At 38.0% G+C, this 27392-nt stretch overlaps 1 protein-coding gene across 6 annotated transcripts in view; it reads left to right on the forward strand.

Annotated features, from left to right (window-relative positions):
• Positions 1–27392, forward strand: part of ZFP91 (ZFP91 zinc finger protein, atypical E3 ubiquitin ligase) — a 57614-nt gene that overhangs the window by 22762 nt on the left and 7460 nt on the right. For 2 of the 6 annotated variants that reach the window (XM_045062852.1, XM_045062849.1), the window contains exons 4-13: positions 15459–15671; positions 15815–15851; positions 16675–16779; positions 17291–17425; positions 18200–18250; positions 18662–18740; positions 19888–20002; positions 22974–23073; positions 23416–23788; positions 25897–26005. In XM_045062852.1, coding sequence (XP_044918787.1) covers positions 15459–15671; positions 15815–15851; positions 16675–16779; positions 17291–17425; positions 18200–18250; positions 18662–18740; positions 19888–20002; positions 22974–23073; positions 23416–23788; positions 25897–26001 — 1313 coding nt within the window. In that variant the 3' untranslated portion in view covers positions 26002–26005. Of the gene's footprint in view, positions 1–15458; positions 15672–15814; positions 15852–16674; positions 16780–17290; positions 17426–18199; positions 18251–18661; positions 18741–19887; positions 20003–22973; positions 23074–23415; positions 27173–27392 lie in introns of those variants that run through there. The other 4 variants (XM_045062847.1, XM_004777615.3, XM_045062862.1 and 1 more) reach the window with 3 other exon arrangements.

The raw sequence follows: 27392 nt of genomic DNA on the forward strand, positions 1-27392 counted from the left end.
CAGTCACCTTTTAATATTCCTTATTATTGGTCATTAATTAGGTTAACTCAAGTGCTAAATCCATTTTTAGGTGATTTTGTGTATGTGCTGTATTTTCATTGTATATTGATTTGTACTTTAATTATTAAAAGGCAACTCTTTCCCAGTGTATGGTGAATGCCTCCCTATTAAAGTACCACCGTCCCGCTTTACTGAGTACTTACCGAGACCCCTAGGAAGGTGGCTGTTAGAATGGATACTGTTTGACAGGCAAAAGTAGATTATGGAGAGAATGATAAAGAATAAGAGGAGACTCTGGGACTGAGCTCTGGCATTTAAATCTAAAGGACAGAGGAGGAGGAGAAGCTACCAAGGAAGACTGAAAAGGGGAAACCAGGGAAGTGGGAAAAAGACCAAGGAAGTGTGATACCGTGAAAGCCAATTGTCAAAAGATTAAGTAAGATGGGAACTGAAAAATGTCAAACTACATGGAAGACATTGGGAACCTGAACAACAGCTGTTCTGGTAGGATAGCAGGGGCAGAGGTCGCATAGCCATGATGCCTCTTTCTTACCTCTGCATCTCAGCATGGTCAGGATCTTTTTGTTTTGTGTAACAACACCCCCCCCACCCCACCCCACCCCAGCCCAGCCCAGACTTGACCTCAGGCCTATCAACCTTTTATCTATTAGAATTTTTAAGTCCGGTCTTTAGTAAAACTAGATGCAGTACAGTTGCATCCCAGTTGATTCTCTTAATTGCAACTCTCAAACTACCGCTCCTCTATTATGAATTCACCGTGTGCTACATTGATCTCTATTCAGGTCTATTCAGAGATTCTCTAATGCCTGTCTAACTTCAAATTTCTTAGGCTTGGATTCAGAGCCTCTACAGTGTGGATTTCCTCAGCCTTACTGCTCACAATTCTCCTTAGGTGGACTCCCAGATTTTTCCCTGTAGTATTTCTGAACCCCAGTTATCTCTGAGCTTTTCTGTTTTTGCAGCACTGTTGTGCTTTTTCCTTATCCTGAATGTATCCTCATTGTCAGTGTCATATGCATACTTCAGTACAACAGTCTTTACATGCCCAGATACTCTGCTATGCTACATTTTACCATCAAAATGTGATAGACTACTTAGGAGAGGATGGATTAAAAGACTGAACAAAGCAAAACTGTACTATGGTTAGTTTTTTAAAATAGATTTTAGAATACAAAACTATTTCTGGAACAAAGGAACCAGTGAATAAGCAAATATTGGGAATACCTAAAAACATATTTCAAGAAAGTCAAAAATTATTGTATGTGGAAGATGCTAAATCTAGATCATATTACTATAATCAGACATGATGATGTCAATTCCCCTTTGTATGTAGGTAGCCCAGACCCCTTCCTCTGAACTTCAGACGCACTGATGTTTTACCCAGCAGATATCTCAGATTGAACTTGTCCACGATGGAATACATATTCACTCTGCTGTTTCCTCAAAACAACAAAAGACACCTGATCTTTTTCTGTGAGTTCTTTCACCATCTCTCCAGTTGTCTAGGTCATAAATCTAGAAACTAAATCCATGTTCTCTCTCTGTCCCTCTTTGTCTTTTTATGAAGTCATTCTTTAGTCCTCTGTGGTCTGTCTCCTAAGTATTTTGCAGATCCCCAGTGCTATTACTCTTTTTTCAAGCTATTTGTTGCTTAGTCTATTGCAGTAGACTTTTAACTAGGTCTCTTTGAATCCACTCTTCCCCCCACACAGGTCATTCTGTAGCCTGCAATCAGAGTGAACATTAAAATTGCAAATGTCATCATGCCACATTTCAACTTAAATTCTTCCTCTGGTTTTCTGTGGCTATTAGGATAAAATCTAAAATCCTTCAAGGATCTTTGACTTTTTTTTTTTTTTTTTTTTTTTTTTAAGATTGATTTGAAAGAGAAAGCACTTGAGCAAGGGGGGAGGTGGGAGAGCAGAGGGAAAGAGAATCTTGAGCAGACTCCATGCTGAGCACAGAGCCCAGTGTAGGGCTCAACCCGGGGCTCCATCTCGTGACCCTGAGATCATGACTGGAGCCAGAATCAAAAGTTGGACGCTGAACCGACTGTAAGCCACCCAGTATTCCCAAGGACCTTCTTTATTAGACATTTTCCTGCCTTTTCAGCAACGGTGTAAATGACAGTTTCTGGCCTATTCTCTCTGCTGCAGTCATATTGGTCTTACTTTCAGTCCACATCTCATGACATTTGCACGTGCTCTTCCTTCCTACTTCCCATCTATCACCTAGCTAGCACTTAATCATCCTTCAGAGTCCAGCCATATTCAAATTTAAATGTTAAATTTTGAGGTATAGTGACTATTCAGTTAATGAACACTGGTTTTCAAAGTGACAGTATTAAGAATATATCCTTTCAATATATCCTTTTCTCAAACCTGTGTATAAGCAAAGTCTCTCTCTCTCTCTCTTTTTTTTTTTTTTTTTAGATTTTCTTTATTTGACAAAGATCACAAGTAGGCAGAGAGAGAGAGGAGGAAGCAGACTCCCCACTGAGCAGAGAGCCTGACTCAGGGCTCAATTCCAGGACCCTCAGATCATGACCTGAGCCGAAGGCAGAAGCTTTAACCCACTGAGCCACCCAGGCGCCCCTAAGCAAAGTCTCTTAACTTAATGTTTTTAAGAGACAGAACTAATTCACCTAATGTCTGTACTTTGAAAATTAATAGCTTAGTTTGTGATTCTCATTTATTGACCGGAAATTTTAAGATCCATAGAAATTTTATAAATGCTCATTAGTATTTTTTTAACGTTTATTTTCTTTCTCTTGGTGTTCCAGTGAATAGGTAAGAAAGAATAGGTAAGGTATAGGAATAGGTAAGAAAGAAAATAAAAGCATAGATATAGTAAGTAGTGAGGAAAATGACTGGAACAAGGAAGAAAAATCTAAGTATTTACACATATGCGCATACACACACACACATAGTCTTATTGTTTAAAAAATGGGTAAACCAGGGGTGCTTGGGTGGCTCAGTGAGTCAAGTCGCTGGCTTTGGCTTAGGTCATGATCCCAAGGTCCTGGGATCAGGCCTGGCATCAGGCTCTCTGCTAAGCATAGAGCCTGCTTCTACTTTTTTCCTTCTGCCCGACTCTCTGCCCACTTGTGCACACTCTCTCTCTCTGTCAAATAAATAAAATCTTTAAAAAAAAAAAAAAGTAAACCAGATTGAAATACACTAATCATTTAATTTCTTAATTGAAATTTGAAAATCTCTCAGCTTTGTTCTCGTTTTTAATCATAAAATAGTCCTTCTATTTCTCTGTTTTGAAACAAATAATCGTGCAGTTTTAGATTAAAAATTCACTTTCATGAAATAATTCTTGTGGTCTTTAAGCCAGTTTATTGCATAAATGAGACCCTCTCTTGACACCTTGAACTTTCTGCTGAGTGGTTGTGAGCCAAATCTAAATAAAGCCCTTCACTGGCACTTTTTCTATTTCTCTCTTATATGGTTGGGAGTGGTATAATAGAAGGAATACAGACTTTGAACTTAGATATATCTGGCTTCAAATCCCAGCTCTGCAGCTTAATTTGTGAGGCTGGGAAAGTTAGTTACTTCTTTTCCTCATCTATACAAACAAGAATAAAAATTACTTGACAGAGTTATGGAACTAAATTTGAAAAATATTATCATACTGTCAGGCACTTAATATTTGTCAAGTATTTTTTAGTTTTCCAGGCAAAAAATGTAAATATTTAAATAGAAATGAGAAGAATTTTACTGTGGTTTCTTTCCAGTTTACCAACTATTCCCTGTTTTTACCCCACAATCAGTGTTAGCTTTGTAAACTTGAACAAGTCATTTAATTTCTCTAAGCTTCAGTTAGAAAACTAGGGCAGTCTAAAGGAGAACTAGATCATACTAGGATAGCCCATCCAATTTGAAGTGTTTTATCATGGTGAAGTAGCTCTCCTCTTTTGTAATTTGATGAGTTAGCTTATTTTGAAAGAATTAACTGTTGCTATAGAATTGAGATAAATTACTGCTACATCTCATCTTTTGCTACCCAAAAGAATTAGGACTAACTTTCCTGCCATTAGTGTCAGTATCTTTTTGTCTTTATTATAGTATCAACCATTCTTTCTTTGTCCCTTCTTCCTCTTTAAAGAATGTGGTATTCTCTGTGCCTACATGTTCTGTTGCTCAGACAGTAGTTTTACCTGATGTCTTCCTTCACTTGGGCTATTGTGGGGTTTTTTTCTTCTTTCTTACTGTATATCAAGGAGCCTGTCAACTGCTTTTATGAGAAACAGCTAGAAATTAAGTTCTAATTTATTTATTTGACAGAGATCGCAAGTAGGCAGAGAGGGGGGCAGGGGAAGCAGGCTCCCTGCTGAGCAGAGAGCCCAATGCAGGGCTCCATCCCAGGACCCTGAGACCATGTCCTGAGCCGAAGGCAGAGGCTTAACCCACTGAGCCACCCAGGCACCCCAGAAATTGTCTTTAAAGTGCCATGCAAGAGAAACTTGATTCCATTCTATCTGGTCATGATGGTTTATCCTAAGTTTATCCTAATATATGAGTTATCCATTGGTTGTCAGTTTCTGGTGTTGGGAAACTGACAGTGCCTTTTGGGATTTTTTGAGATTAAATTAACAAACTTAACTATTTTTTTTTTTTTAAGAGAGAGAAAGAGAGCAGGGGAGAGATCAGGAGAATCTCAAACAGGCTCCACATCTTCCGTGGAACCTGTCTTCCGGCTCGATCTCACAACCCTGAGATCATGACCTGAACTGAAATCAGAGTGTGGTGCTTAACCGATTTTGCCACTCAGGTGCCCCAGTATTAACCATTTTTAAAGCATACAGTTTAGTCACATTTAATACATTTATAATGTTATACAGCATCGTTTCCATCTAGTTCCAAACATTTCTATCCCCACCAAACTGGACCCCAAGGCCATTAAAAATAGTCATTCCCTATTATTCCCCTCTCTCTAGCCTCTAACGAAGATAATCTGCTTTTACCTCATTTATCTGAAAACATTAACTTGAAAAAAAAACATTAATTTGAATTTACCTATTCTGAATACTTGGTGTAAGTGGACTCCTACGTATGACTTTTCATGTCTCCTTCTGTTGTATTGCATGGTACTTTCAAGGTTCATCCATATTGTAGCGTGTGTTAATACATGTTAGTATTTCATTCCTTTATTTGAGTAGTATGCTCCTGTATGGATAGACTTCATTTTGTTTCTGTTCAGTGTTTGATGGACATTTGGATTATTTTCACATTTTAGCTTTTGTGAATTGTACTGAAATGAACATTCGTGTACAAGTGTTTGTTTGGATACCTGTTTTCAATTTTGAGGGACCATCCCTAGGAGTGGATATGCTGGGTTATATGGTAATTTTATGTTTGTTTTTGAGGAACTGCCTGCTATCCACAGTAGCTGTAGCCTTTTACATTCCTACCAACACTGTACAAGAGTTGTAGTTTCTCCACATCTCTCCAACATTTGTTATTTTGTGGTTTTGGTTTAAGTTATTGTTAAAGCTATCCTAGTTAGTGTGAAATGGGAATCTCACTATGGTTTTTATTTGCATCTCATAAATTATTTATATTGAGCATCTTCTTGTATATGTTCTTTTGCCATTTGTGTCTTTGGAGAAATGTCTTAAAGACCTTTGCTCATTTTTTAGTTGGTATTCATCTTTTTGTTGAGCTGAGAGTTCTTTATATATTCTGAATAGTAGACTCTTATTAGATATAATGCCTGGAAATAATTTTCTCCTATTCTGTAGGTTTTTCTTCTAAGGGTTTTTTAGCATTAGCTTTTAAATATTTAGGTCTTTGATCCATTTTGAGTTAATATTTATATATAGCATAAAGTAAGGGTTCAACTTCATTCTTTGCATGTGGATATGAAGTTGCCCCAGCAGTCATTGAGGAGACTGTTCTCTCCCCACTAATGGTCTCAGCAAACTTGTTGAAAATCAGTTGACCATAAAATGTATGGGTTTATATAGACTCTGAATTCAGTTCCTTTGGTCATTTTGTTTGTCCTTATGCCAGTACCACACGGTGGTACTGATTGATTACTGCAGCTTTGAGGTTTTTTGTTCTTTGTGTGTGGGTGGAGGGTGTTTAAGATTTTATTTATTCATTAGAGAGAGAGAGAGCACGCACAAGCACAAGTAGGTGGAACGGCAGAGGGGGAGGGAGAAGCAGGCTCCCCGCTGAACAGGTAGCACAACTCAGGGCTCCATCCCGGGACCCTGAGATCATGACATGAACCAAAGGCAGTCACTTAATGAACCGAGCCATCCAGGTGCTTTGTTGTGAGTTGTAAATTGTGAGACTGGGATGAGTAAAGTGCGTCTTTTTCAAGATTGTTTTGGATAATCTGGGTCCTTTAAATTTTCATATGAATTTTAGGATTAGGTTGTCAATTTCTGCAAAAAAGGATGCTGGGACTTTGATAGGGATTATATTTAATCTGTAGATCAGTTTGGGGACTATTAACATCCTACTTATATTTAGGTATTTTATTGTTTTTATTATAAATGGTATTGTTTTTTTATTTCCCTTTTTGAATTACTCATTGCTGGTATATTTAAAACAAAATATTTTTGTGTGTTGATCTTGTATTCTGCAACTTTGCTAAATTTGTTACGTTAAAAGTTTTGCAGAATCTTCAGAATTTCTTTAGAAATAAGATAATTTCTTCTGCAAATAGAGGTAGTTTTATCTCTTCCTTTCCAATTTGGGTGGCTTCCCCCCACCACTTTAACTAGTGGCTCTAGCTAGAAGTCCAGTACAGCTTTGAAAGAAATGGAGGAAGGTGTGTATGTGTGTGTGTGGGGGGGTCCTTGTCTTGTTCCTGATCTTTGGGAGAGAGCTTTCAGTCTTTTACCATTGAATATGTTAGCTCTGCGGTTTTGGTAAGTGCCCTCTATCGGGTTGAGGAAGTTTCATTCTGTTCCTAGTTTGCTGTGTGTTCTCACCATGAAAGTCCTCTGAATTATGTTAAATGCTTTTTCTACATTATTTGGGATGATTGTGGTATTTTACATTCTGTTAATGTGGTATATTATAACAGGTGATTTTTGTATGCTGAACCACCCTCATAATCCTAGAATACATACCATCTGATCTGAGTGTTAAAATCCTGCAGTCTTAATGCACTGCTGACTTTGGTTTGCAAGGGAAGTTGGTGAGTTGTTTTCTTGTCGTGTGTCTTTGTCTTTGGTATCAGTAATGATGGCCTGACAGAATGAATCAAGAAGTAAATGGTACCCTCTTTTAATTTTTTGGAAGAACTTGATAAGGGGTTGCTGTTAATTCTTTAAATGATTGGTAGAATTCACCAGTGAATTCTGCTGCTCCTGGGCTTCTCCCCCACCATTGGAAGGTACTTGTTTTTGGAAGTCATCATTTTATTTTTTTTTGTCTCAAATTTTTATTTAAATTCTAGTTAGTTAACATATAGTGTAATGTTGGTTCAGATGTAGAATTCAGTGATTCATCACTTGCAACACTTAGTGCTCATTATATCATGTGCCCTTTTTAAAAAGCATCACCCATTTAGCCCGTCCCCCACCCACCGCCTTCCATGAACCCTCAGTTTGTTCTCTGTAGTTGAGTCTCTTATGATGTGCTTCCCTCTTTTTTTTCACCCCTTCCCATATGTGCATCTGTTTTGTTTCTTAAATTCCACATATGAGTGGAATCATATGGTATTTGTTCTTCTCTAACTTATTTTGTTTAGCATAACACTCTCTAGCTCCATTCATGTCATTGCAAATGGCAAGAATTCATTCGTTTTGATGGCTGAGTAATAATTCAGTGTGTGTGTGTGTGTGTGTGTGTGTGTGTAAATATATATATATATACACATACCACATTTTTTATTAACATATTACGTATTATTTGCCTCAGGTCTGTGAATCATCAGTCTTACACATTTCAGAGCAGTCACCATAGCACATACCCTCCCCAATGTTCATAACCCAGCCACCCTGTTCCTCCCCTACTATCCCCCTGCAACCCTCAGTTTGTTTCCTGAGGTTAAGAGTCTCTTAATGGTTTGTCTCCCTCCCGGGTCCCATCTTGTTTCATTTTTCCCTCCCTACCCACCACGATCCCTCGCCCTGCTTCTCAAAAATTCCTCATGTCAGAGAGATCATATGATAATAGTCTTTCTCTGATTGACTTATTTTGCTTAGCATAATACCCTCTAGTTTCATCCACATTTTTGCAAATAGCAAGTTTTTGGAGTTTTTGATGGGTGCATAGTATTCCATTATATATCAGTCACATCTTTAACCATTCATCTGTTGTTGGAATCTAGGTTCTTTCCATAGTTTGACTATTGTGGACATTGGTGCTATAAACATTTGGGTCCATGGTGCCCTTTTCAGATCACTACATTTGTATCTTTAGGGTAAATACCCAGTAGTGTGATTGCTGGGTCATATCACATACCACATCTTCTTTTTTTTTTTTTTTTTAAGATTTTATTTATTTATTTGACAGAGATCACAAGTAGGCAGAGAAGCAGGCAGAGAGAGAGGAGGAAGCAGGCTCCCTGTTGAGCAGAGAGCCCGATGCGGGGCTCAATCCCAGGACCCTGGGATCATGACCTGAGCTGAAGGCAGAGGCTTTAACCCACTGAGCCACCCAGGTGCCCCAAATCTTCTTTATCCATTCATCAGTTATGGACATTTAGGCTTTTTCCATAGTTTGGCTATGGTTGGTGATGTTCTTTGGGAGGTTTTTGATTACTGATTCTTTCTTTTCACTTGTTGTATGTTCAGGTTTCTGTTTCGTCTTGAGTTTTTTAGTGTGTGTCTAGGTGTTTATTTCATGTAGGTTATCTCATTTGTTTGCATATAATTATTAATTGTGTTCTCAATCCTTTTTATTTCTATAAGGTCAGTAATGAGGTCTTCACTTTAATTTCCAATTTTAGTAATTTGAGTTTTGTGGGGTTTTTTGTTTTTTTTTTTTTTAAAGCTTAGCTGAAGGCTTCAATTTGTTAACCTTTCCAAGTAACCAACTTCCAGTTTTATGGATTTTTCTCTGTTGATTTCTATTTTATTTATCTCTACTTTAATTTTTATTTCCTTCCTTCCACTAGCTTTGGCTTCCTTTTTTCCCTTTTTTCTTTAAGGTGTAAATTATTGATTTGCCATGTGTTTTGTTTGTTTTGTTATTTCTATTTTAATGTAGGCATTTATGGCTATAAATTTCTCCCCAAGCATTGCTTTTGCTGCAGCTTGTAAGTTATGCTATCTTGTGTTTTCCTTTTTACTCATCTTTAAGAGTTTTCTAATTTCCTTTGTGATTTCTTTAACCTATTTGTTTGAAGAGTATATTAACTTCCACATACTTGTGAATTTTCTAGTTTTCTTTCTGCTGCTGATTTCTAGTTTCATTCTACTGTGATCAGAGAACATTCTTTATGTGATCTTTTAAAATTTCTTGAGACTTGTTTTGTGGCTAGCATATGGTCTTCTCTGGAGAATCTTCTGTGTGTACTTGAGAATGTGTATTCTGGTTTTGTGTGAAGTATTTTTTATCTCTTTGTTAGGTCTAATTTTTTCACAGGATTGCTCAAGTCCCTTTATTTCCAAACTGGACTTCTGACAAGTTACTCTATCCATTACTGAAAGTAAGTCTCGCTCTTATTTTGGTACTGGGTATTTCTCCCTTCAATTCTGTCATTTTTTTCCTTCATATATTAGGTTTGTATATGTTTATAATCCTTATAGCTTCTTGATTGACCCTTTTATTGATATACAGTGTCCTTTTTTGTCTCATAACAGTTTTTGATTTGAAGTCTAGCTTGTCTTCTATTAGTAGAGTCACTTGCCTTGGGTTGAATTGTTTCCCCTCAAAAGATGTTGAATACTTGTGAATGTTATTATGTATTTGAAATAGGATCTTTGCAGATAAATAGGTCTTCGTGGTAACTTGTTATGGAAGTCCTAGGAAACAAATAGAGTTTGGTACTGGAAGTGGTGTGTTGCTGCAACAAAATACCTGAAAATGTGGAGATTATTTTGGCTAATGGCTAGTACCTGGGGGAATTCTAAGGCAGTTAATCATTAAGCAGCCTGAATTGCCTTAAAAAAAGGTTGGCAGAAATACAGATGTGAAAAGTAATTTGGGGAGGCCTTAGAAGGAAATGATAGACATGTTGATGGGCAGTGGAGACAAGGTGATCCTTGCTATAAAGTGGCAGATAACTTAGCTGAATTATGTTCTCTTGGGTGGAAAGTAGAACTTCTAAGTGAGGAACCTGTATATTTAGCTGAGAAGATTTCCAGGCTATGTGTGGTTAAGTGCAGTCTGGTTTCTTCTTATCACTTCATACTAAAAATGAGAGGAATTAGATAAATTAAGGAATGAATTGTTGAGCAAAACTTGGAATCTTTCTATATAGTGTGCCCATTAAAATAGGTTTTTAATTACTGTTTTATATATACCTGACTTTTAAGCCATGTAGGGGAAAAATGAGGAGTTATAAATCAAAAACACAATAATACTGTTTTATATTTATTTATGTAACTGCAGTTTTTTATTTCCTCATACATCTTTGAATTACTTTCTAGTGTCCTTTCAGCCTGGAGGACTCCCTATAGCATTTTTTGTTGGGCAGATCTTACTAGCAACAAATTCTACTTTTATCTGAGAATGTCTCCATTTTGAAAGGGTAATTTGCCAGATATAGATTTCTTGCTTGACATTACCACTTTATATATGGAATCCCTCTGCCTTCTGGTCTCTGTAGTTTCTGATGAGCAATAGGCTGTTAATGATATTGAGCATTTCTTGTACCTGATGAGTCATTTCTCTTTCGTTTTTCAAGGTTATATTTGGCTTTTGACAGTTTGATTGTAATGTGTCTTGGTGTGGATCTCTTGAGTCATTGACCTTAAAAGTAAAACAGTCAATTATTTTACCAGCAAAATAGGTTTATTCAGGAATAGCAAAGGAATTAGAATTCTGGACAAGCAAGCAATAACAAAAGCCATAAGCAAATCCTGTGAACAAAGGAGAGGAACTTTTGGTTGGGGGTAGGAGGTAGGGGGCTGTTAGAAACACAAAGTCCATTGGAGTAAACTAGGAGTTTGAAATGTATTAGACTTTCATTGGCTGAGTTGTGACTGTGTCTCATTGCCTGGGCTGTTGCCAGGCAAGGAAAAAAATCTTCCTTCCTCCTGCTGGGATAGTAGATTGGGCTTCTTTCTCTTGGGGTTTGCAAAGGATAGCAACAAATTGTATGGCATGAGAGCTTCACTTTCTGGCCAGCCAACTCCACTGTAAATATGTTTCCTTAATTCAGTTTCACAGAATTTGTCCTACTGGAGTTTGAGCTTGTGGAGCTTTTTGTTTGTGTAGATTCATGTCTTACTAATTTTGAGAAACTTTTGGCCTTTATTCATTTATTTATTTATTTATTTTAAAAAAATTCCATTCTCTGCACTCTCCTGAGACTCAAGTATATGTCACTACGTTTTATGGTCCCATGGGTATCTTGGGCTCTGTTTTCTTTCTGTCCTTTGGACTGGATACTCTTACTTGACCTGTCTTAAAGATTGCCAATTCGTCTGTTCTCTCAAATCTGTTAAATCCTCGAGTGAATTTTTCATTTGTTTAACTTTTCAGCTCCAGATTTTGTTTTTTATAATTACCACCTCTTTATTGACATTCTCTATTTGTTGAGACGTTATTATGATTGCTGTTAGTTAATTGTCAATGTTTTAAAGCCTTTAGCTTTTTTGAGCATATTTTTAAAAACTGTAGTCTTTGTCTTCTGTCATCTCTTAAGTCTCTCTTTCCTTTAGCTTGTGTTCAGTGAGTGATTTGATCAAGATTTCCTTAAAGGTCTTGTTTAACTCTTTTAGTGTTCACTTGGTTGCTAAAAACCAGAGTTTTTTACAAAGTTGATTCTGGTGTGTATGTATGTGCACGCACAGGCATGCATATGAATGCATGTTTGTTTCTGTTGAGGGACATTTTTGCTAACATCAGCCTCTGATAATACTTTATTTTTAAGACTAGAGTTTTGGAGGAATGGGGTGGTATTCATAAAATAGGCTATTATACTTTATTTATAGGTAAAAGCAATTCTCATCAAATTGCCATCATTTGATCAAGGTTAGGAAAGGGTGCGGCCATATAATCCTTTCATCATGAAGGAAAAAACCTTTACAGGAAGTTATGGAGTGGGTTTAAAGTCCAAATTAGTTTTATTGAGTAAAAAGGAAGACTCTTCATTATTTATCCTTCTTTATAGAGGATGATGAATTGTTCCCTCTGAAGAAATTATCTTAAAAGCAGCCATGACCTAGATGGAAAAGTTCTTGATTGCTAGTCTCAAGACATGATTTTTATATCTGAGTTTTCTTAGCTAGCTTTGTGATTTTGAACAAGTTGTCTTTGGCCTTGCAGTTACTTTATGGGTAAAACTCATTGGACTGTATATAGTTTGTTCATTTTGGGGTTTTTTTTCCCCAGTGTTCAAAGATTCATTGTTTATGTACGACACCCAGTTCTCCATACAATATGTGCCCTTCTTAATTACACCCCCACAGGCTTGCCTATCATGCACCCCTCTCCCCTCTAAAACCCTGTTTGTTTCTCAGAGTCCACAGTCTCATGGTTCATCTCCCCCTCCAATTTCCCCCAGTTCACTTTTCCTTTCCTTCTCATGTCCTCCATATTATTCCATACGTTCCACAAGTAAGTGAAACCATATGGTAAGTGACTTTCTGTGCTTGACTTATTTCACTTAGCATAATCTCTTCCAGTCCCATCCATGTTGATATAAAAGTTGGGTATTCATCCTTTCCGATGGCGGAGTAATATTCCATTGTATGTATGGACCACATCTTCTTTATCCATTCGTCTGTTGAAGAGTAAACAACTCCTCAAACTCAACACCCAGAAAAACCAGATAATCATGTCAAAAAAGGGCAGAAGACATGAATAGACAGTTATCCAGTGAAGATATACAAATGGCCAACAGACACATGAAAAAATGTTCATCATCATTAGCCATCAGGGAAATTCAAATCAAAACCACATTGAGATATACTGCCTTACACCAGTTAGAATGGAAAGATTAACAAGAGAGGAAACAACAAATGTTGAAGCGGATGTGGAGAAAGGGGAACCCTCTTAAACTGTTGGTAGGAATGCAAGTTGGTGCAGCCACTTTGGAAAACAGTGTGGAGATTCCTCAAAAAATTAAAATAGAGCTACCCTATGACCCTGCAATTGCACTACTGGGTATTTACCCCAAAGATACAGATGTAGTGAAAAGAAGGGTCATCTGTACCCCAATGTTCATAGCAGCAGTGTCCACAGTAGCCAAACTGTGGACTGTATGTAGTTGAAGATATTTTTAATTCTAACCTTTTTACTATTATTGTTATTATTATTATATTATCTTGATACTTAAAGTAGCTCAGATATGAGAACAAGGAGAAAGGCACTAATGAGTGGGAAGGAAAATTGAAAGGAAATGCGTAACTAATTTAATAATTATGTCCAGTTATTAGGAGTTCACTCTGCTGTTCTCTGTATTTCAAACTAGTTTTATTTCAGTACTTCAGTATATTCTCTTAAAACTTTCAAAGAGTATATAGTTAAAGTTGCAATGGCCCCCCATTCACCACCTTCTTCCACAGTGGAGGAAACTTTATTTTTCAGATCTTAAAAAAAAGTTACAGTTTCATGTTTTGTTTTTTTGCTTAATTTTTGTTTAACATAGTATTTTTACCAGCAATTCCATGTGATTCTTTACAGATACCTAATATTCCATCTCACTAATATGCCATGGTTTATTTGAACATTTTCTTGTAGAGGATAATGGGATAGGTCGTTTCCATTCTTTAGCTGTTATAAACATGAACCTCCATGTGCCAGTTTATTTTCCTAGGGTAGATGTTGAGGAATTACTGGGCATAATTTTGGACCTTCTCTGTAAGTAACCAGTACTTATCAATTTCTTGTACATCCTTCCAGAAGTATTACCGTATAAAAGATATATGTCTTACATATATAACATTTATTTCTCTATATATAAAACAAATGTATACCTATATAATATTTGGATATTATATGGATGTGAGGTTTTACTGCATAATAAAGTATCATGGAATTATTTCCATGCTGTCCCCTCCTGATGTTTAGTTTTCTGCTCTTTCACTACTAAAAACAGTGTATAGTGATTGCCTCTATACATAGGTCATTTCATAAGTGTGATTATAATTCTGTAGGATAAATTCCTAGTAGTTGAAATTACTAGGTTGTGTAAGGTTGTACATTTATAATTTTGATAGATACTGCCAAATTGTCCTTCATAGAGGTTTTGCCACTGCATGTGCTCTCATCTATGTTACTCTTTTCTCCAGCCTTCCTAATACACACTTGTCAAACATTCGGATCATTGCCAGTATGATAAAGAACAGTGGTATTACACTAACCGTTTTCACTTGAGTTTCTCCCATTATGAGAGGATTGACCTTTTCGTTTGTGTGAAAGCCATGTGTTTTTACTGAACTGCTCTTTTTCTGTTGTGCTGTTAGACTTACAGCGGAATTTGCCGTGCAGAAAATTGCTTTTATGTTTATATTGTCATAGATACCAGTATTAAGACTTTAAATTTTATATTGTTCTTAGAAAGGCCTTTTACATCCTGAGAGTATTAAAAGAATTGCCCATAGTCAAAATATACTTTTAATATACTAACATATATATAAGTAATAAGTTACTCTAGGGACAAAAGTTATATTAAGCTTTTTTGTTATTTACTTATTGCTCAGGAGTGAATAGCCCTACCTCACTTCGTTCACCCTTCAAAGCATGAAGAAAATATAGGATAAGAGGGATAGATTGTGTGTGTACCTGTGCACAGCATCTCGTAGGATACCTAAAGTAGGACTTATCATGATTGCCCTGTAGATAAGTTCACACTCATGGTGTGATTCTAAGAACTATTGAATAGAGTCAAGGGAAGGCATTTTTAATATGGGATTCCTCTTTAGCAATTTCTTTAGCATTGTTCAGTTGCTAAAACATCTGGAGCTGTGATTGTTCCTTTCTTGTGCTTCTGTAAGAAGTTCTGGCTATCTTTCTGGGAGCACTCACTTAATTTAGTTCCTTTTGTCTTGGATGTAAATGTTAGAATCCCATGAATTGAATTGGGTGCATTTTGCATACTTCTCTTAGTCCATTTTTTAGTAGATATTACAATATAAAACTGCTGCTTGACCACATGGAAGTTTTAGAACGATGACAGTAAGGGTACGTTTTCTCTCATCTTGTTTCTGGTATCTCAGTATAAAAATCTGAGGGGCTTTGCTCCTGAAAAATAAATTAATTTACCTTCTTCTTTATTAACTTTTTATTTACAATAGTAGGTATACTGAGATGGTTATTGGTTAACCATAAGCAATGGTATATGTTTTCATCTAGATCCTAAGGAAGAGAAAGAGGAAGAAGATGATTCTACCCTCCCTCAGGAAGTTTCCGTTGCTGCAACTAGGCCTAGCCGGGGCTGGCGCAGCAGTAGCAGGACATCTGTTTCTCGGCATCTTGACACAGAGAACACCCGAAGTTCTAGGTCGAAGACTGGTTCATTGCAGCTCATCTGCAAGTCAGAACCAAATACAGATCAGCTTGATTATGGTACAGTATACGTGGAATATGGTTCTTTAATAACTGGTTGTCTGCTCCTTTTAAATGTAAAATAGCTTACCTTTCACGGGTAGGTATGGTGATACAGGGGTTCCTTTATAACGATAAGATTTTGTTCTGCTTTCTTTCTCCAGATGGAGCAGAAGAACATCAGTCTCCAGGTGGCATTAGGTAAGAAACTTCACATTTCATATCACGTTGCTTTCTACTTGAAAGAGCATTGAGCCTTTAAAATTTTAACTTTGGTTTTGGTATTTAGTTTAGATGTCACTTCATTCTTGATTAGAGCGTTAACCATGTAATCTTTAGTTACCTTAGTTCCAAAAGCAGGTCTTGAGTACTTTCTGTATTCTGGCTTATTCCGTGCTAGCCACTGATGGGAAGCGTGGATGTTTTAAGTGGGATTTTTGAAATTTGTATTCCATGGTAAGTCTTGTGAATTTTTGTTTTCTTGGCTTTTTCATCTTTTTGGTAACGCAGGTCACTGGATTACTAGATACAGGATTATGAAGTCGGTTGTTTTCGTTTGTGTTTTAAGAGAGGGAGAACGGGTTGAGGGACGGGGTATTAAAGGGTAGAGGGAGAAGGAGAGAGAATCTTGACATAGGGCTCCATGTCTCAACCCTGAGATCATGACCTGAGCCAATATCAAGGTTTGGTCGCTTACCAACTGAACCACTCAGGCACTATATAAGGTCCGTTGTTTTGGCTGCTGCTGCTGTTTGTTATTTTAGCTCTTAGTGACGTTGAACAGTCATCACCTTACCTTTATTTAACGAAGGAATAGTATTTCTAGGATTTATGTATTTTTAGTTAGAATTACCATTGTGAGGATAAAACAGCTAGATTGCAGTCCAATTAGACCATAAGGATGAAAATTCTAGATAACTTACTGTGAATCTTTGGCAACCTCTAAATAAATTAGCAAATAAAATCCAGTGGGATATAATCCTTACAACTAGAAATTCTAATCCAGAAATGTGCTTCTTTTTAGTAGTGAGGAGGAGGAGGAAGAGGAAGAAGAGATGTTAATCAGTGAAGAGGAAATACCATTCAAAGATGACCCAAGAGACGAGACCTACAAACCCCACTTAGAGAGGCACGTCTTGGATTTTACTGCAGACATGTCAATGAAAAATAAGTTAGGAAAGCACTGCTGCATGCTTTTAGTTCACTTGTTGCTGAACTGATGGGTATAGACTTAATTTTAAATGAGTAATTAATCATGTATTTAACATTGTCTTATAACTCCTTCTCCCAGCCCTGTCTTCTAGTTATAGAACTCTATTTTTATCATATCCAAATTTTTGGATGTCTTCGTACTTCATCTTGATGAAACAAGATATCAGTTGCCTGAATACTTTTTTTTTTTTTTTTACTTTTGTCTTTCTCTTTACAACTCTAGTTGAGTTCTGATTCCCAGGTATTGTTAGCCTAACGGCTTTTACTGTGCACATGAGGAATAGTTGACTGGAAATCACATTTCATCAGCTAAGGATCATAATTTTACAATAAATCGATGATAAGTGCACATTTTACCCTTATGTCACAGTTTCCCTTGCAACGATCCTTTGCAGGATACCAATGTTGAAATGTGTTTGTATTTTCAGGGAGACCCCAAAACCACGGAGAAAATCAGGGAAGGTGAAAGAAGAGAAGGAGAAGAAAGAAATTAAAGTGGAAGTAGAGGTAGAGGTGAAAGAAGAAGAGCATGAAATCAGGGAGGATGAGGAACCTCCCAGGAAGTGAGTAGGCAACTACTACTAAAAATGGAAACCTAACAGATTTTGAAGCCATTGGTGGGGAAAAGAGTGGGAGTGTGAGGAGGGCTATTGACAGGTGCATATTGCTGCCTCAGGCAGCTGACAGTTTCATTGCAGAGGCTCTCTCAAAAGCTTGAAAAGTTTAAATTTAATCCAGAGCAGTACTTAAAGACGTCTAAATGAGTGGGCAGGACAGTAGTAGCTAATGGGATGCAGAGTGAGTAAAGATAGCAAGAAAAAGTGTGGCAAATGTGAATCCTCAAAAGAAGAGCAAATGAGGGCAAGAGATCGAAGAATCTTGACTTTCTGTCCAGCAGTCATTGCCTGTTGCAGAAATAAGATTTGTTTTAAGTGTTTAGTCTTTTTGGTTCTATTAAAAGGAGAGTTTAGTTTTATATTCTTAAGGTTTTTAGATAATAGACTCCTTTATTCTACTTTTTAAATTGATTAAGTGATCAAGTTTTTACTGGAACTACTCTTCAGGTAGTAACCTTGAGGTTTATCCAAATCTTCCATGTAATGTGTAGTTTGTGATAGGTTTATATTTAACTTGTAGTGCAGATTTATTTCTGTGAAATTACTTCAGAATGACATCTTTGTTTGGCTTGTAAGGTATGTTTTTGGCTCTGTGTGTTCTGCGTTATCCTCTGTTTCTGCCACCTGCTCTTTGATCTTGAGTGTATGTCTTTAGTCACCCTTCACTCTGTAAGCTTCATTCTGGAATATGTGGACAGTTACTCTGTTCTTTAATTATAGGAGAGGAAGAAGGCGAAAAGATGACAAAAGTCCACGATTACCCAAAAGGAGGTAATTTATATTCCTAACTATGTTCCTTATTCCTGGTAGTAAGCATTTTACTCACATAATTACCCTGCAGGAATGGCTGTTTAAAAATTTCTCAGATGCAACTTTACTAATGTCCTTGATGCAGAATTCCTGTGTTTTTATTCCATTGTAGGGTCTTAAAGTTTCTAAAAATCTTAACACTTCTTTACCTTTTGGGGGGTTACTAGTTTATTTTGTGCTGTTTTTAAAAACTCTTATCAAACATTGGTAGTTTCTGGTTATTTCTAACAAATTCTGTGCAAGCTCTATACTAGCAAAGAGATATTAATTCTTCATGCTATAAAATTGCTTTTCCCTGTAGTGCATTGAGTTAAGCCACTGTGCAGAGTGCCTCTTCTGTTTGCTAACTTTTCTCCTACGTATTGATAATAGAAAAAAGCCTCCAATCCAGTATGTCCGTTGTGAGATGGAAGGATGTGGAACTGTTCTTGCTCACCCTCGCTATTTGCAGGTTAGTAGATTGTTATGTAAGGCAGCCTTTCAGGTTATGTTCCATTACTGGTTCTTATATTTCATGAGATGCTATAATTTGTGAACTTGCGTAGGCTTTATCATTGCCGTACATTGTCAAGAAAAATCTTCCTTTAAAAAGGCGTAAAACTACTTTAGTCATTGTCTTAAAAGAAAAATGTCTAACAGCATGAGGTCAAATAAAGGATTTCCTTGTAATCTTGGAGTAGTATCCCATTGTGGTGTTGAAACTACTACTGATATAAAGAGATGATTGTACTGACACGCTAAAGACACAGTTGAACAAACTTTATTATAATGTGTATTTTTAAAAAATAAATTTAGCAACTCTAACCTGTGATTTCTGAAATAATGTTTAAAGGAAATAATTAATTTTTAGGGTTTTTGGTTTTGGGAGTTTTTTTAGTAGATTTTTTTTTAAAATGAATTAAAGATGCAGCTTATATTTAGGTCTGGCAGAAAACATGAAAGTGAAATGTTTATTGCTAAAGCTAAAGAAATGCCTGTTTGGTTTTTAGTTTAGCAGCAAGGATAATGCAAGACTAAGACCCTCACCCTGATTCTGTCTCTGTGGTAATAGTGAATGCTTCTGTCCTGCCACTGTATGCCATGTGCTGCACTAAGCACCATTCAACATGTGATCTCTGTGTCCTCGCAGTAACGCTGTGAGACACTGATAGTTACCTCCATTTTACACATGAGAACTGTAACTCACAGTATTTAAGCACATCTCCTGAGGTCACACTGCTCGTGAATGACAGACCCAGGTTGGAACCCAGGTCTGTCTTATTTTCATAGCCTGTGTTCTTAACTGTTTTATTATACTGTTATTCACCCCCCCCCATATTCAGAGTATCTGGTTTCCCTTTAGCACTTTTTTGGGTGGGGGGTGGGGGCAGAGGGTTAAAGAGAGAGAGAGAGTCTCAAGCAGACTCCACCCAGCATGGAGCCTGATGGGGGGCTCCATCTCCGGACCCTGAGATCATGATCTGAGTTAAATCAAGAGTTGGACGCTTAACCAACTGAGCTACCCAGATGCCCCTCTTTAAAACTTTTGACTTAGCAAAGGAACAGGCTTTCAGGAAGCCTTCATTTTTCCCCCTCTTTATTTTCTCTTACTATTTTAGCACCACATTAAGTATCAGCATTTGCTGAAGAAGAAATATGTATGTCCTCATCCCTCCTGTGGGCGATTGTTCAGGCTCCAGAAGCAACTTCTACGACATGCCAAACATCATACAGGTACTTTTTTAAATAAAATGTTTTATCACGTGTTAAATGCATTCTGCTTTTAAATGTGTGTAGATTGGTGATTATATTTCTTCCTAATATAAATCTTAGGAGTCTACAGTCAAGTGTGAGAGAAGGTATGAAAATAAAATGTAATAAAACAAATTTTGCAAGGGATGAGCAAACTAGGGCTTTTTACTTTTATCCCTTGACTTTTTTTTTTTTTTTTAAGATTTTATTTATTTATTTGACAGAGAGACCACAAGCAAGGGGAGTGGGAGAGGGAGAAGCAAGCTTCCCACTGAGCAGGGAGCCTGATGCCAGGACTCAATCCCAGAACCCTGGGATCATGACCCGAGCCATAGGCGGACGCCTAACGGCTAAGCCACCGAGGCGCCCCTGTCCTTTGACTTTTTAAAGAACTTCTGTGACCAGAATAATTTTTTATTGAGTTCATATCCTGTATCAACTGTTAACTGCTTATCCATCCATTCAGCATCACCAAGTTCTCTTGTTTTTTTTTTTTTTTTTTTTAAAGATTTTTATTTATTTTATCAGAGAAAGAGAGGGGGAGAGAGTGAGCACAGGCAGAGGCTGAGGGATAAGCAGGCTCCCTGCTGAGCAAGGAGCCCAATGTGGGACTCTATCCCAGGACGCTGGGATCATGACTTGAGCCGAAGGCAGCTGCTTAACCAACTGAGCCACCCAGGCATCCCAAGTTCTCTTGTTTAATCCTTGTTTTACATCTAAGAAACCAAAGGCTTTGCACATTAGGTAACTTGCCTTTGGTCACACTGCTAGGTTCTAGTAGAATCAGGATTTTCTATTGCCATTTCCAGTAGATATTTGGAGGAGCTTTTACGGACTGGAAGTGGGGATTAGGAAGAGAGAACCTTGATGGTAAAGAGGCTTGCCTGTTGGTTTATGGTAACTACTAAGTAGCTTCTGGCACTTCTGCTGCTACTGCACTCATGGAGGCTAGCTACTGAATTCACATGTCATCTCCTGTAGGAGTTATTGACTCAAAAAGAGAAACTGAATGTCTATATTATACATAATGTAGGATGATTTCAGATTGCATTCATTTTTAGCCACTGACAGTCTGTGTGCAGTTCATCTAATGGGAACAAATGAAGATGGGTATTAGTGCTAATTGAGTAGGTGCCAGACTCTGTACTGTTGCATGCCATGTTCTCCACAGTCATAGAGGGGTAAGACTAGGAATTCTAGTTGTCTTCTACCCCAGAGTTATACTGGCAGATGTACCCTTCCCAGTGTTTATTGTATGTGTGACTTAGACAAGGTACTTCTCACTTTCCTTCATCTGAAAAACAAGGGATAATAATGTCACTGATACTGGGGAATTAGTCTAAGGATGAAATGAGATAACATATAAAGTGCTGTTTACTGCACAGGGCCTGGCACACAGTAGACATTTCAGAGCAGCAGGACTTGCGCTCAGGCCTGAATCACTGCAGAGTCACAGTCACAGTCTCTGCACTGTACCATGCTGCTTCCGGAGAGAGCTGTCTCCACTCCGTTCCTTGCAGCTTGCTGCCTTTTTTCCACTCCTTCTCCCTCCCTGTTAATTATGTTGTTCCCTACAAAAGTAGTTTCTGACAACCAGTTTAGACTACTTTAGCTAAATATCACAGGACTACTGTGACAAACTGACTGTTTTAGAAGTTCAGTCCATTCCAGATACTTACATCTGGTTAGTACAGTTTTATGATGTTATTGTAGTTCTCTTTTTCCAAATTAGTGCAGACAGATTCCCTTTGAAGATGTGATTTATTTAAGCAAATGGATGCCCCAACCAGGCTTGCCATGTGACTATGAAGCTAGAAAGGTGGACAAGACCTGGGAGACAGACACTTAGAGTTGTCCCTGGGTTAAAAGTGCATTTTTAGACCTTGCCTACTCAGCATGTAGACGATAGCTCAAGAGGCATTGGTGGCACTTGATCCGCTGTTCGAGATGCAACATCTCAGACTCTGCCTCAGACCTGCTCAGTAATATCCCCCATTGATTCTGAAATGTATTCTAGCTTGAGACAGACTTGGCTCTTTTGTTTTGACTTTAGAACGATATGGGATGGAATATAGAATTAAATTGCATACTCTTTGCCTTTTAACTTATCCTCATGTTTTCCCTGTGACTTTCTGTAGCAGTTTTAAGTGAAAACTATAGAAAACAATAGTGGTCATTTATTCAAGAGATACAGAGCATCTCTTATCTGCTTCTTTCCCAAACCAAGTAATAAAGAAATAATTAAGTGCAGTGCTTCTTTGGCCCATAGATTCAACACCATGTTACCAGATTCATCAAAATGCTATGAAATTTGGGGGGATTGTGAAATGACAGGGAGACAGTTGAATGCTGCAGAAGATGTGGGGGTAGGAGAATAAGATAAAGAATATAGGTACTATTTACATATATTTGAAAGTAGCAACTTGAACCTCTTGAGAGGAATTCAAATTGTTTGTTTTGGGTAACAGGTTTTAAACCTGAAACAGAAGATAGGATTACCACTTTAATTGTGGATCAGTTTTCTAAGAGGGAATGCCAAATTCTGTGGTGGTGGTTTGAGTTCCAAATTCTTTATATGTAAGTTTTCAGGTTTCAGGGAAAATGTTCTTTACTTACTAAGCAAGTTTTCCAAGATCTGGATTACAGGGATTGAGATTGGGCTTCTAATTCTCATATTGCCATTAAATTGTTTCTGTTTTGCTTTGTTTAGCTTTTTTTTTTTTTTTTTAAACAAGGCCTTATGCTACTGAATGTAGGGACTTTCAAAAAAAGTTGAAAATGGTGTATTTCTTTTTAAAATTTTATTTATCCAAGGTGTTTTATACATTAAAAACAGCATTGCCCTTATTGTAACTGTCTTGACTGATGATCTTCTTACTTCCTGTGAACTGGGAAAATTAAACACTTATAGGGATTCCCCATGGAACCCTAACCACATTATTTTTCTTTTTAGATCAAAGGGATTATATCTGTGAATATTGTGCTAGGGCCTTCAAGAGTTCTCACAATCTGGCAGTCCACCGGATGATTCACACCGGCGAGAAGCCATTACAGTGAGTGTTACTTACTGGTGGGCATGTGGGTGGGAAGTGTGTATCAGTCCTACTTTCTGGTTAGCCCCCATGCAAACATTTCAGTCACCACTGCTGTTGACTTTTACCAAATTAGAATGAGTATTGATTGGGAATGCTACTTAGTGAACTTTGGCTTATTCCTTCAGTTTTTTAAACAAATGAAACAGATTAATTTTCCATCTAGTTAGCTTTTCCTAATTTTTCCCAAGAAGTGTGTTTCTGACTATTGGCTTTATATGGACCTCTGAATGCTTGCCCTGACCCCAAGAGGAGCCCTCTTCATTTCTCTGCTCAGCCATTCCTCTTCCATTCCATTCCTAGATGCGAGATCTGTGGATTTACGTGCCGGCAGAAGGCATCCCTTAATTGGCACATGAAGAAGCATGATGCAGATTCCTTCTACCAGTTCTCTTGCAATATCTGTGGCAAAAAATTTGAGAAGAAGGACAGCGTAGTGGCACACAAAGCAAAAAGCCACCCTGAGGTGCTGATTGCCGAAGCTCTGGCTGCCAATGCAGGCGCCCTCATCACCAGCACAGATATCTTGGGCACTAGCCCAGAGTCGCTGACACAACCTGCAGATGGGCAGGGTCTTCCTCTTCTTCCTGAGCCATTGGGAAACTCCACGTCTGGAGAGTGCCTCCTCCTAGAAGCTGAAGGGATGTCAAAGTCATACTGTAGTGGGACAGAACGGGTGAGCCTGATGGCTGATGGGAAGATCTTTGTGGGAAGTGGCAGCAGTGGGGGCACTGAAGGGCTGGTCATGAACTCGGATATACTCGGTGCTACCACAGAGGTTCTGATTGAAGATTCAGACTCTACTGGACCTTAGTGGAAGGGGAAGACTTTGGGCAGTGGGACAGCTCAGACTTTGTATTTAAAAGATAAAAAGGACAAAAAAAAATTTAAAGCATTTAAAATCTAGTAAAATAACTGAAGGGCCTGCTCTTTCCATTGTGAATCACAGCACACACACCTACACCCTCTCTTCTCCCTCTATTGTCCCCTTTATAAAATTGATGTTGCCTTTACCAAAAAGGTAGGCAAAAAAGAAGAAGCTCTTAAAGCGAGGGTTATCCTCCTCCTTGGTTCCAGCCAGGCAGACTTCCTGCTCACCGGCAGATCCCTTCTTAAACCTGTAACTCTGATGTGCTCTGGATCAGCTTTTAACTCTTGATAGTATATTAACTGTCCTCTAAACCCCTTCTCCTCTACTGCTGCCCTATGGTTCTGGCTTCTACCCACTGCAGCACACTTACCCCCAAAGTATCATACAGTTCTAATCTCTGGAGGCTGGCAGCTTGACTTGGCACTTTAGGCCCCTTTGCAGGGTGAGCTGTTAAAACAGCACACCCCTCTCACTCAACCCCATTTCCTCCATTCCCCGCTGGGTTTCAGAAAGGAAGGATTCATGGGGACCACCTCCCTCCTCTGTGACCCCAGCACTTCAGTCCCCTTCCACCACCTCCATCTGGTTCTCAGTGGTGCTCACTAGCTTGGAAGCAGGCTCCCAACAGGGAGGGGGCTGCCCTCTGCATGGTTTTTCTGACCATAAGACAGGGCTCTGTATCAGTGAGACAAGTCCCAGACTAATGGCAGAAATTTGCACTTTGAACATGTGTGTTTTTGTGTTGTGGAACCCGAGATTCCTTATTTATTAACGGAAAGTCTGATTTTTTTTGGGTGGGGGGGACTTCATTGCTATATTTTGTGGGGCTGGGAGAGATTAGGTTATTCTGACATGGGGTCCTTTCCATAAGAGGTACTTTAGCAGGCAGGATATAGGGTTGAAGAAGCACAGCCAGCCTCTAAAATCATAGCTCTCCAGTGGCCTTTAACGAAAACTGGTCCTCAGCACTAACAAAATCACTACAGTAGCCTAGTGCTTTCTCGGAAGCCTTTTTAGGGAAGGATGTTAGGTTTTTGGTAACTAGTGCTCTTTGAGTTCTTAGAGCATTGAGATTTAGAAATTTTAAGGGGATAAGAAGGGTTGTTCAGGGTCTGAATTACAGATAAAAGATTTTTCTCTTGTGAATTTATTTCTTTTTTTATCCCCATTATTTCTTTCTAGACCTTACTTTTGGCCCAATTCTGGCTCCTTGCTTTGTTTTGGGTTTTGCTTTGCTTTATCATTGTTTCATCCCAGATCCCAATTAGTGAAGGACACTACCATTAGCGAAGAGATAGTCTATGACTTGTACAGTTTGAAGTCAAGGAAAATCACTCTGTTTCCTTTTTATAAAGAATAACACTTCAGAAGGGGAAAGGCTTCCATAGACAAAGTTAATAATCTGCATAATAATGGCTTTGGCTTTCACCTAAAATTCTGGGAATTACCACTTCCATTGAGATAGGGATTTTCTTGGGGTGGATTGCTTATTACTGGCCATGGGAGAGGCAGGTGATGTTTTTGTATAAGTTTATAACTCCCAGAAGACTTAAAAACTTAATTTGGCTCATTTTTAGAGAATTAGAAGGGCAGTTTCTATCCTGTGTACCTCACAAACTGGAATTAAAGGCTTGCCCTATTCATTGTTTGTCAGAAATGTGTGATGGCTGCTGGAAAGAATGAAGTTTTGCTGAGAGCAAAATAGGGAACAGCTTGTTTTACACAAACACTAAAACTACAAAGTTTATCAATTTTCTCTTTGATATATTTTTTCCCAAAAGAGGGGGTAACAAAATGTCATCTCTGAAAGAGGCTTACTTGACACCCACTAGCGTCAGTGGTTGGGATGCCAGGGAATAGGGCGTCAGACACCTACAGCGAACAGACTTAAATGCACTATTGTTTCTTTGCAGAGTGTTGCAGATTTGCCATCCCTCCAGTGTGGGGGTAGAAAATGGAATAAGGATAGAAGGGATGTAGAATATGCTTTCCTGCCCACAGTAAGGATTTGGAATTGACTTGGTATGTTGAGTACATTTGAACATACTTATCAGGTTGATTGGGTGGGTTTACAACAAGGTTGTTCCACTCCCATTATAAGTCCATTTTGTACTGTTTCACTAGCTCGCATCTGTTCCCCACATTTACTTTTGTCTCTGTCACATTTATCTCCTTTGTCTCTGTAAGTTATATTCGCAGTGGTTAGTCATCAGATATTTTAACCACCTACACAAAAGCAAACTGCATAAAAAAACTTGAGATTTAGGGAAAATATGCTCTTCCCTATAGCACCCTCCTCCCCACCAAAGCAACAAGTTAGTTCTAATAATTAGAAACTTTCTTTTCTTCCTCCTTTTGTTTTTTGACCTCTTTGTAGGTATCACTTGCCTATAATTTGCTTCAGCAAATTATTACAGCAGTTTGCAGTCAGTCTTAAAACACTCTCCATGAACTTCATCTTTTTTCCTTTTGAGAAAGAGACGCTAGCACAATAAAGAGTGGTGTAAGTAAGCTGTCTTATACTAGGCCCTCTTCCTTCTGCCTCTCTGCTTCTCATGCTCTTCACTTCTGTGTCCTTCCAAGGAGCCCTTTCAGTCTTAAAATTCTGCATTTTCTACTCTTAGTCAAATTGAGTTACCTTTTTAATAACTCTCCCCACTGCATATTCTCCAATCTGAATTGGCAGTTCAAAATTCTAAAAATGTAATTGAAATACAAGTATTATTTCTGGGAGATGCGTTTTCCCCTAGTCTCTGGTTGTCCAAGGTTATTCTGCATAATTGAGACTTACTATGCTCCAGAGAGTTTGGAAAAACACTGGCCAGGATTACTGGGAATTAAAAAAGAATTCAGGTATGGAAAAAAGCATCTACATAGAGCACTTGAACCTCCTTTGTACCTGTTGGGAAAAATATATAAAGAGTGTACTAAACCCGGCTAAGGCTATTACAGTCTGGTTGTTTAAAGTACCATTTTTCCTTCCTTTTTCCCACTTTTCAATGTACTCAAGAAAATTAAAAAATTGTAATGGATCAATTTAAAATATTTTTATTTCTAAAAGCCTTTTTTGCCTGTTGTAATGTGCAGGACCCTTCTCCTTTGATGGGAGAGACAGGTAGTTACCTGAATCTAGGTTGAAAAGGTTATGTAAAAAGAAATTATAATAAAAGGGATACTCTGCTTTTCAAATCCTTGTTTTCTCTTAATCTAGGTAAGGCATATCCAAAATAAATATGTAAAGAAGAAAAATAAAAGTTGTCTTCATGGAAGCAACTTGTTTTCCTTGATTGTACTGAGTTACAGTTATCCAAAGGGTTAAAACAATTGATGCTGTTAACTGAGAGTCCAGTGGCCAGAGCATGACGTTTATGTAAAGGCAGGTGCTATTGCTTCTCTCCGGCAGAGTTGA

The sequence above is a fragment of the Mustela putorius genome, unplaced genomic scaffold (genome assembly GCF_011764305.1).
Source record: "Mustela putorius furo isolate JIRA1106 unplaced genomic scaffold, ASM1176430v1.1 tig00000127_pilon_pilon_pilon, whole genome shotgun sequence".
Lineage (NCBI taxonomy): Eukaryota > Metazoa > Chordata > Mammalia > Carnivora > Mustelidae > Mustela > Mustela putorius.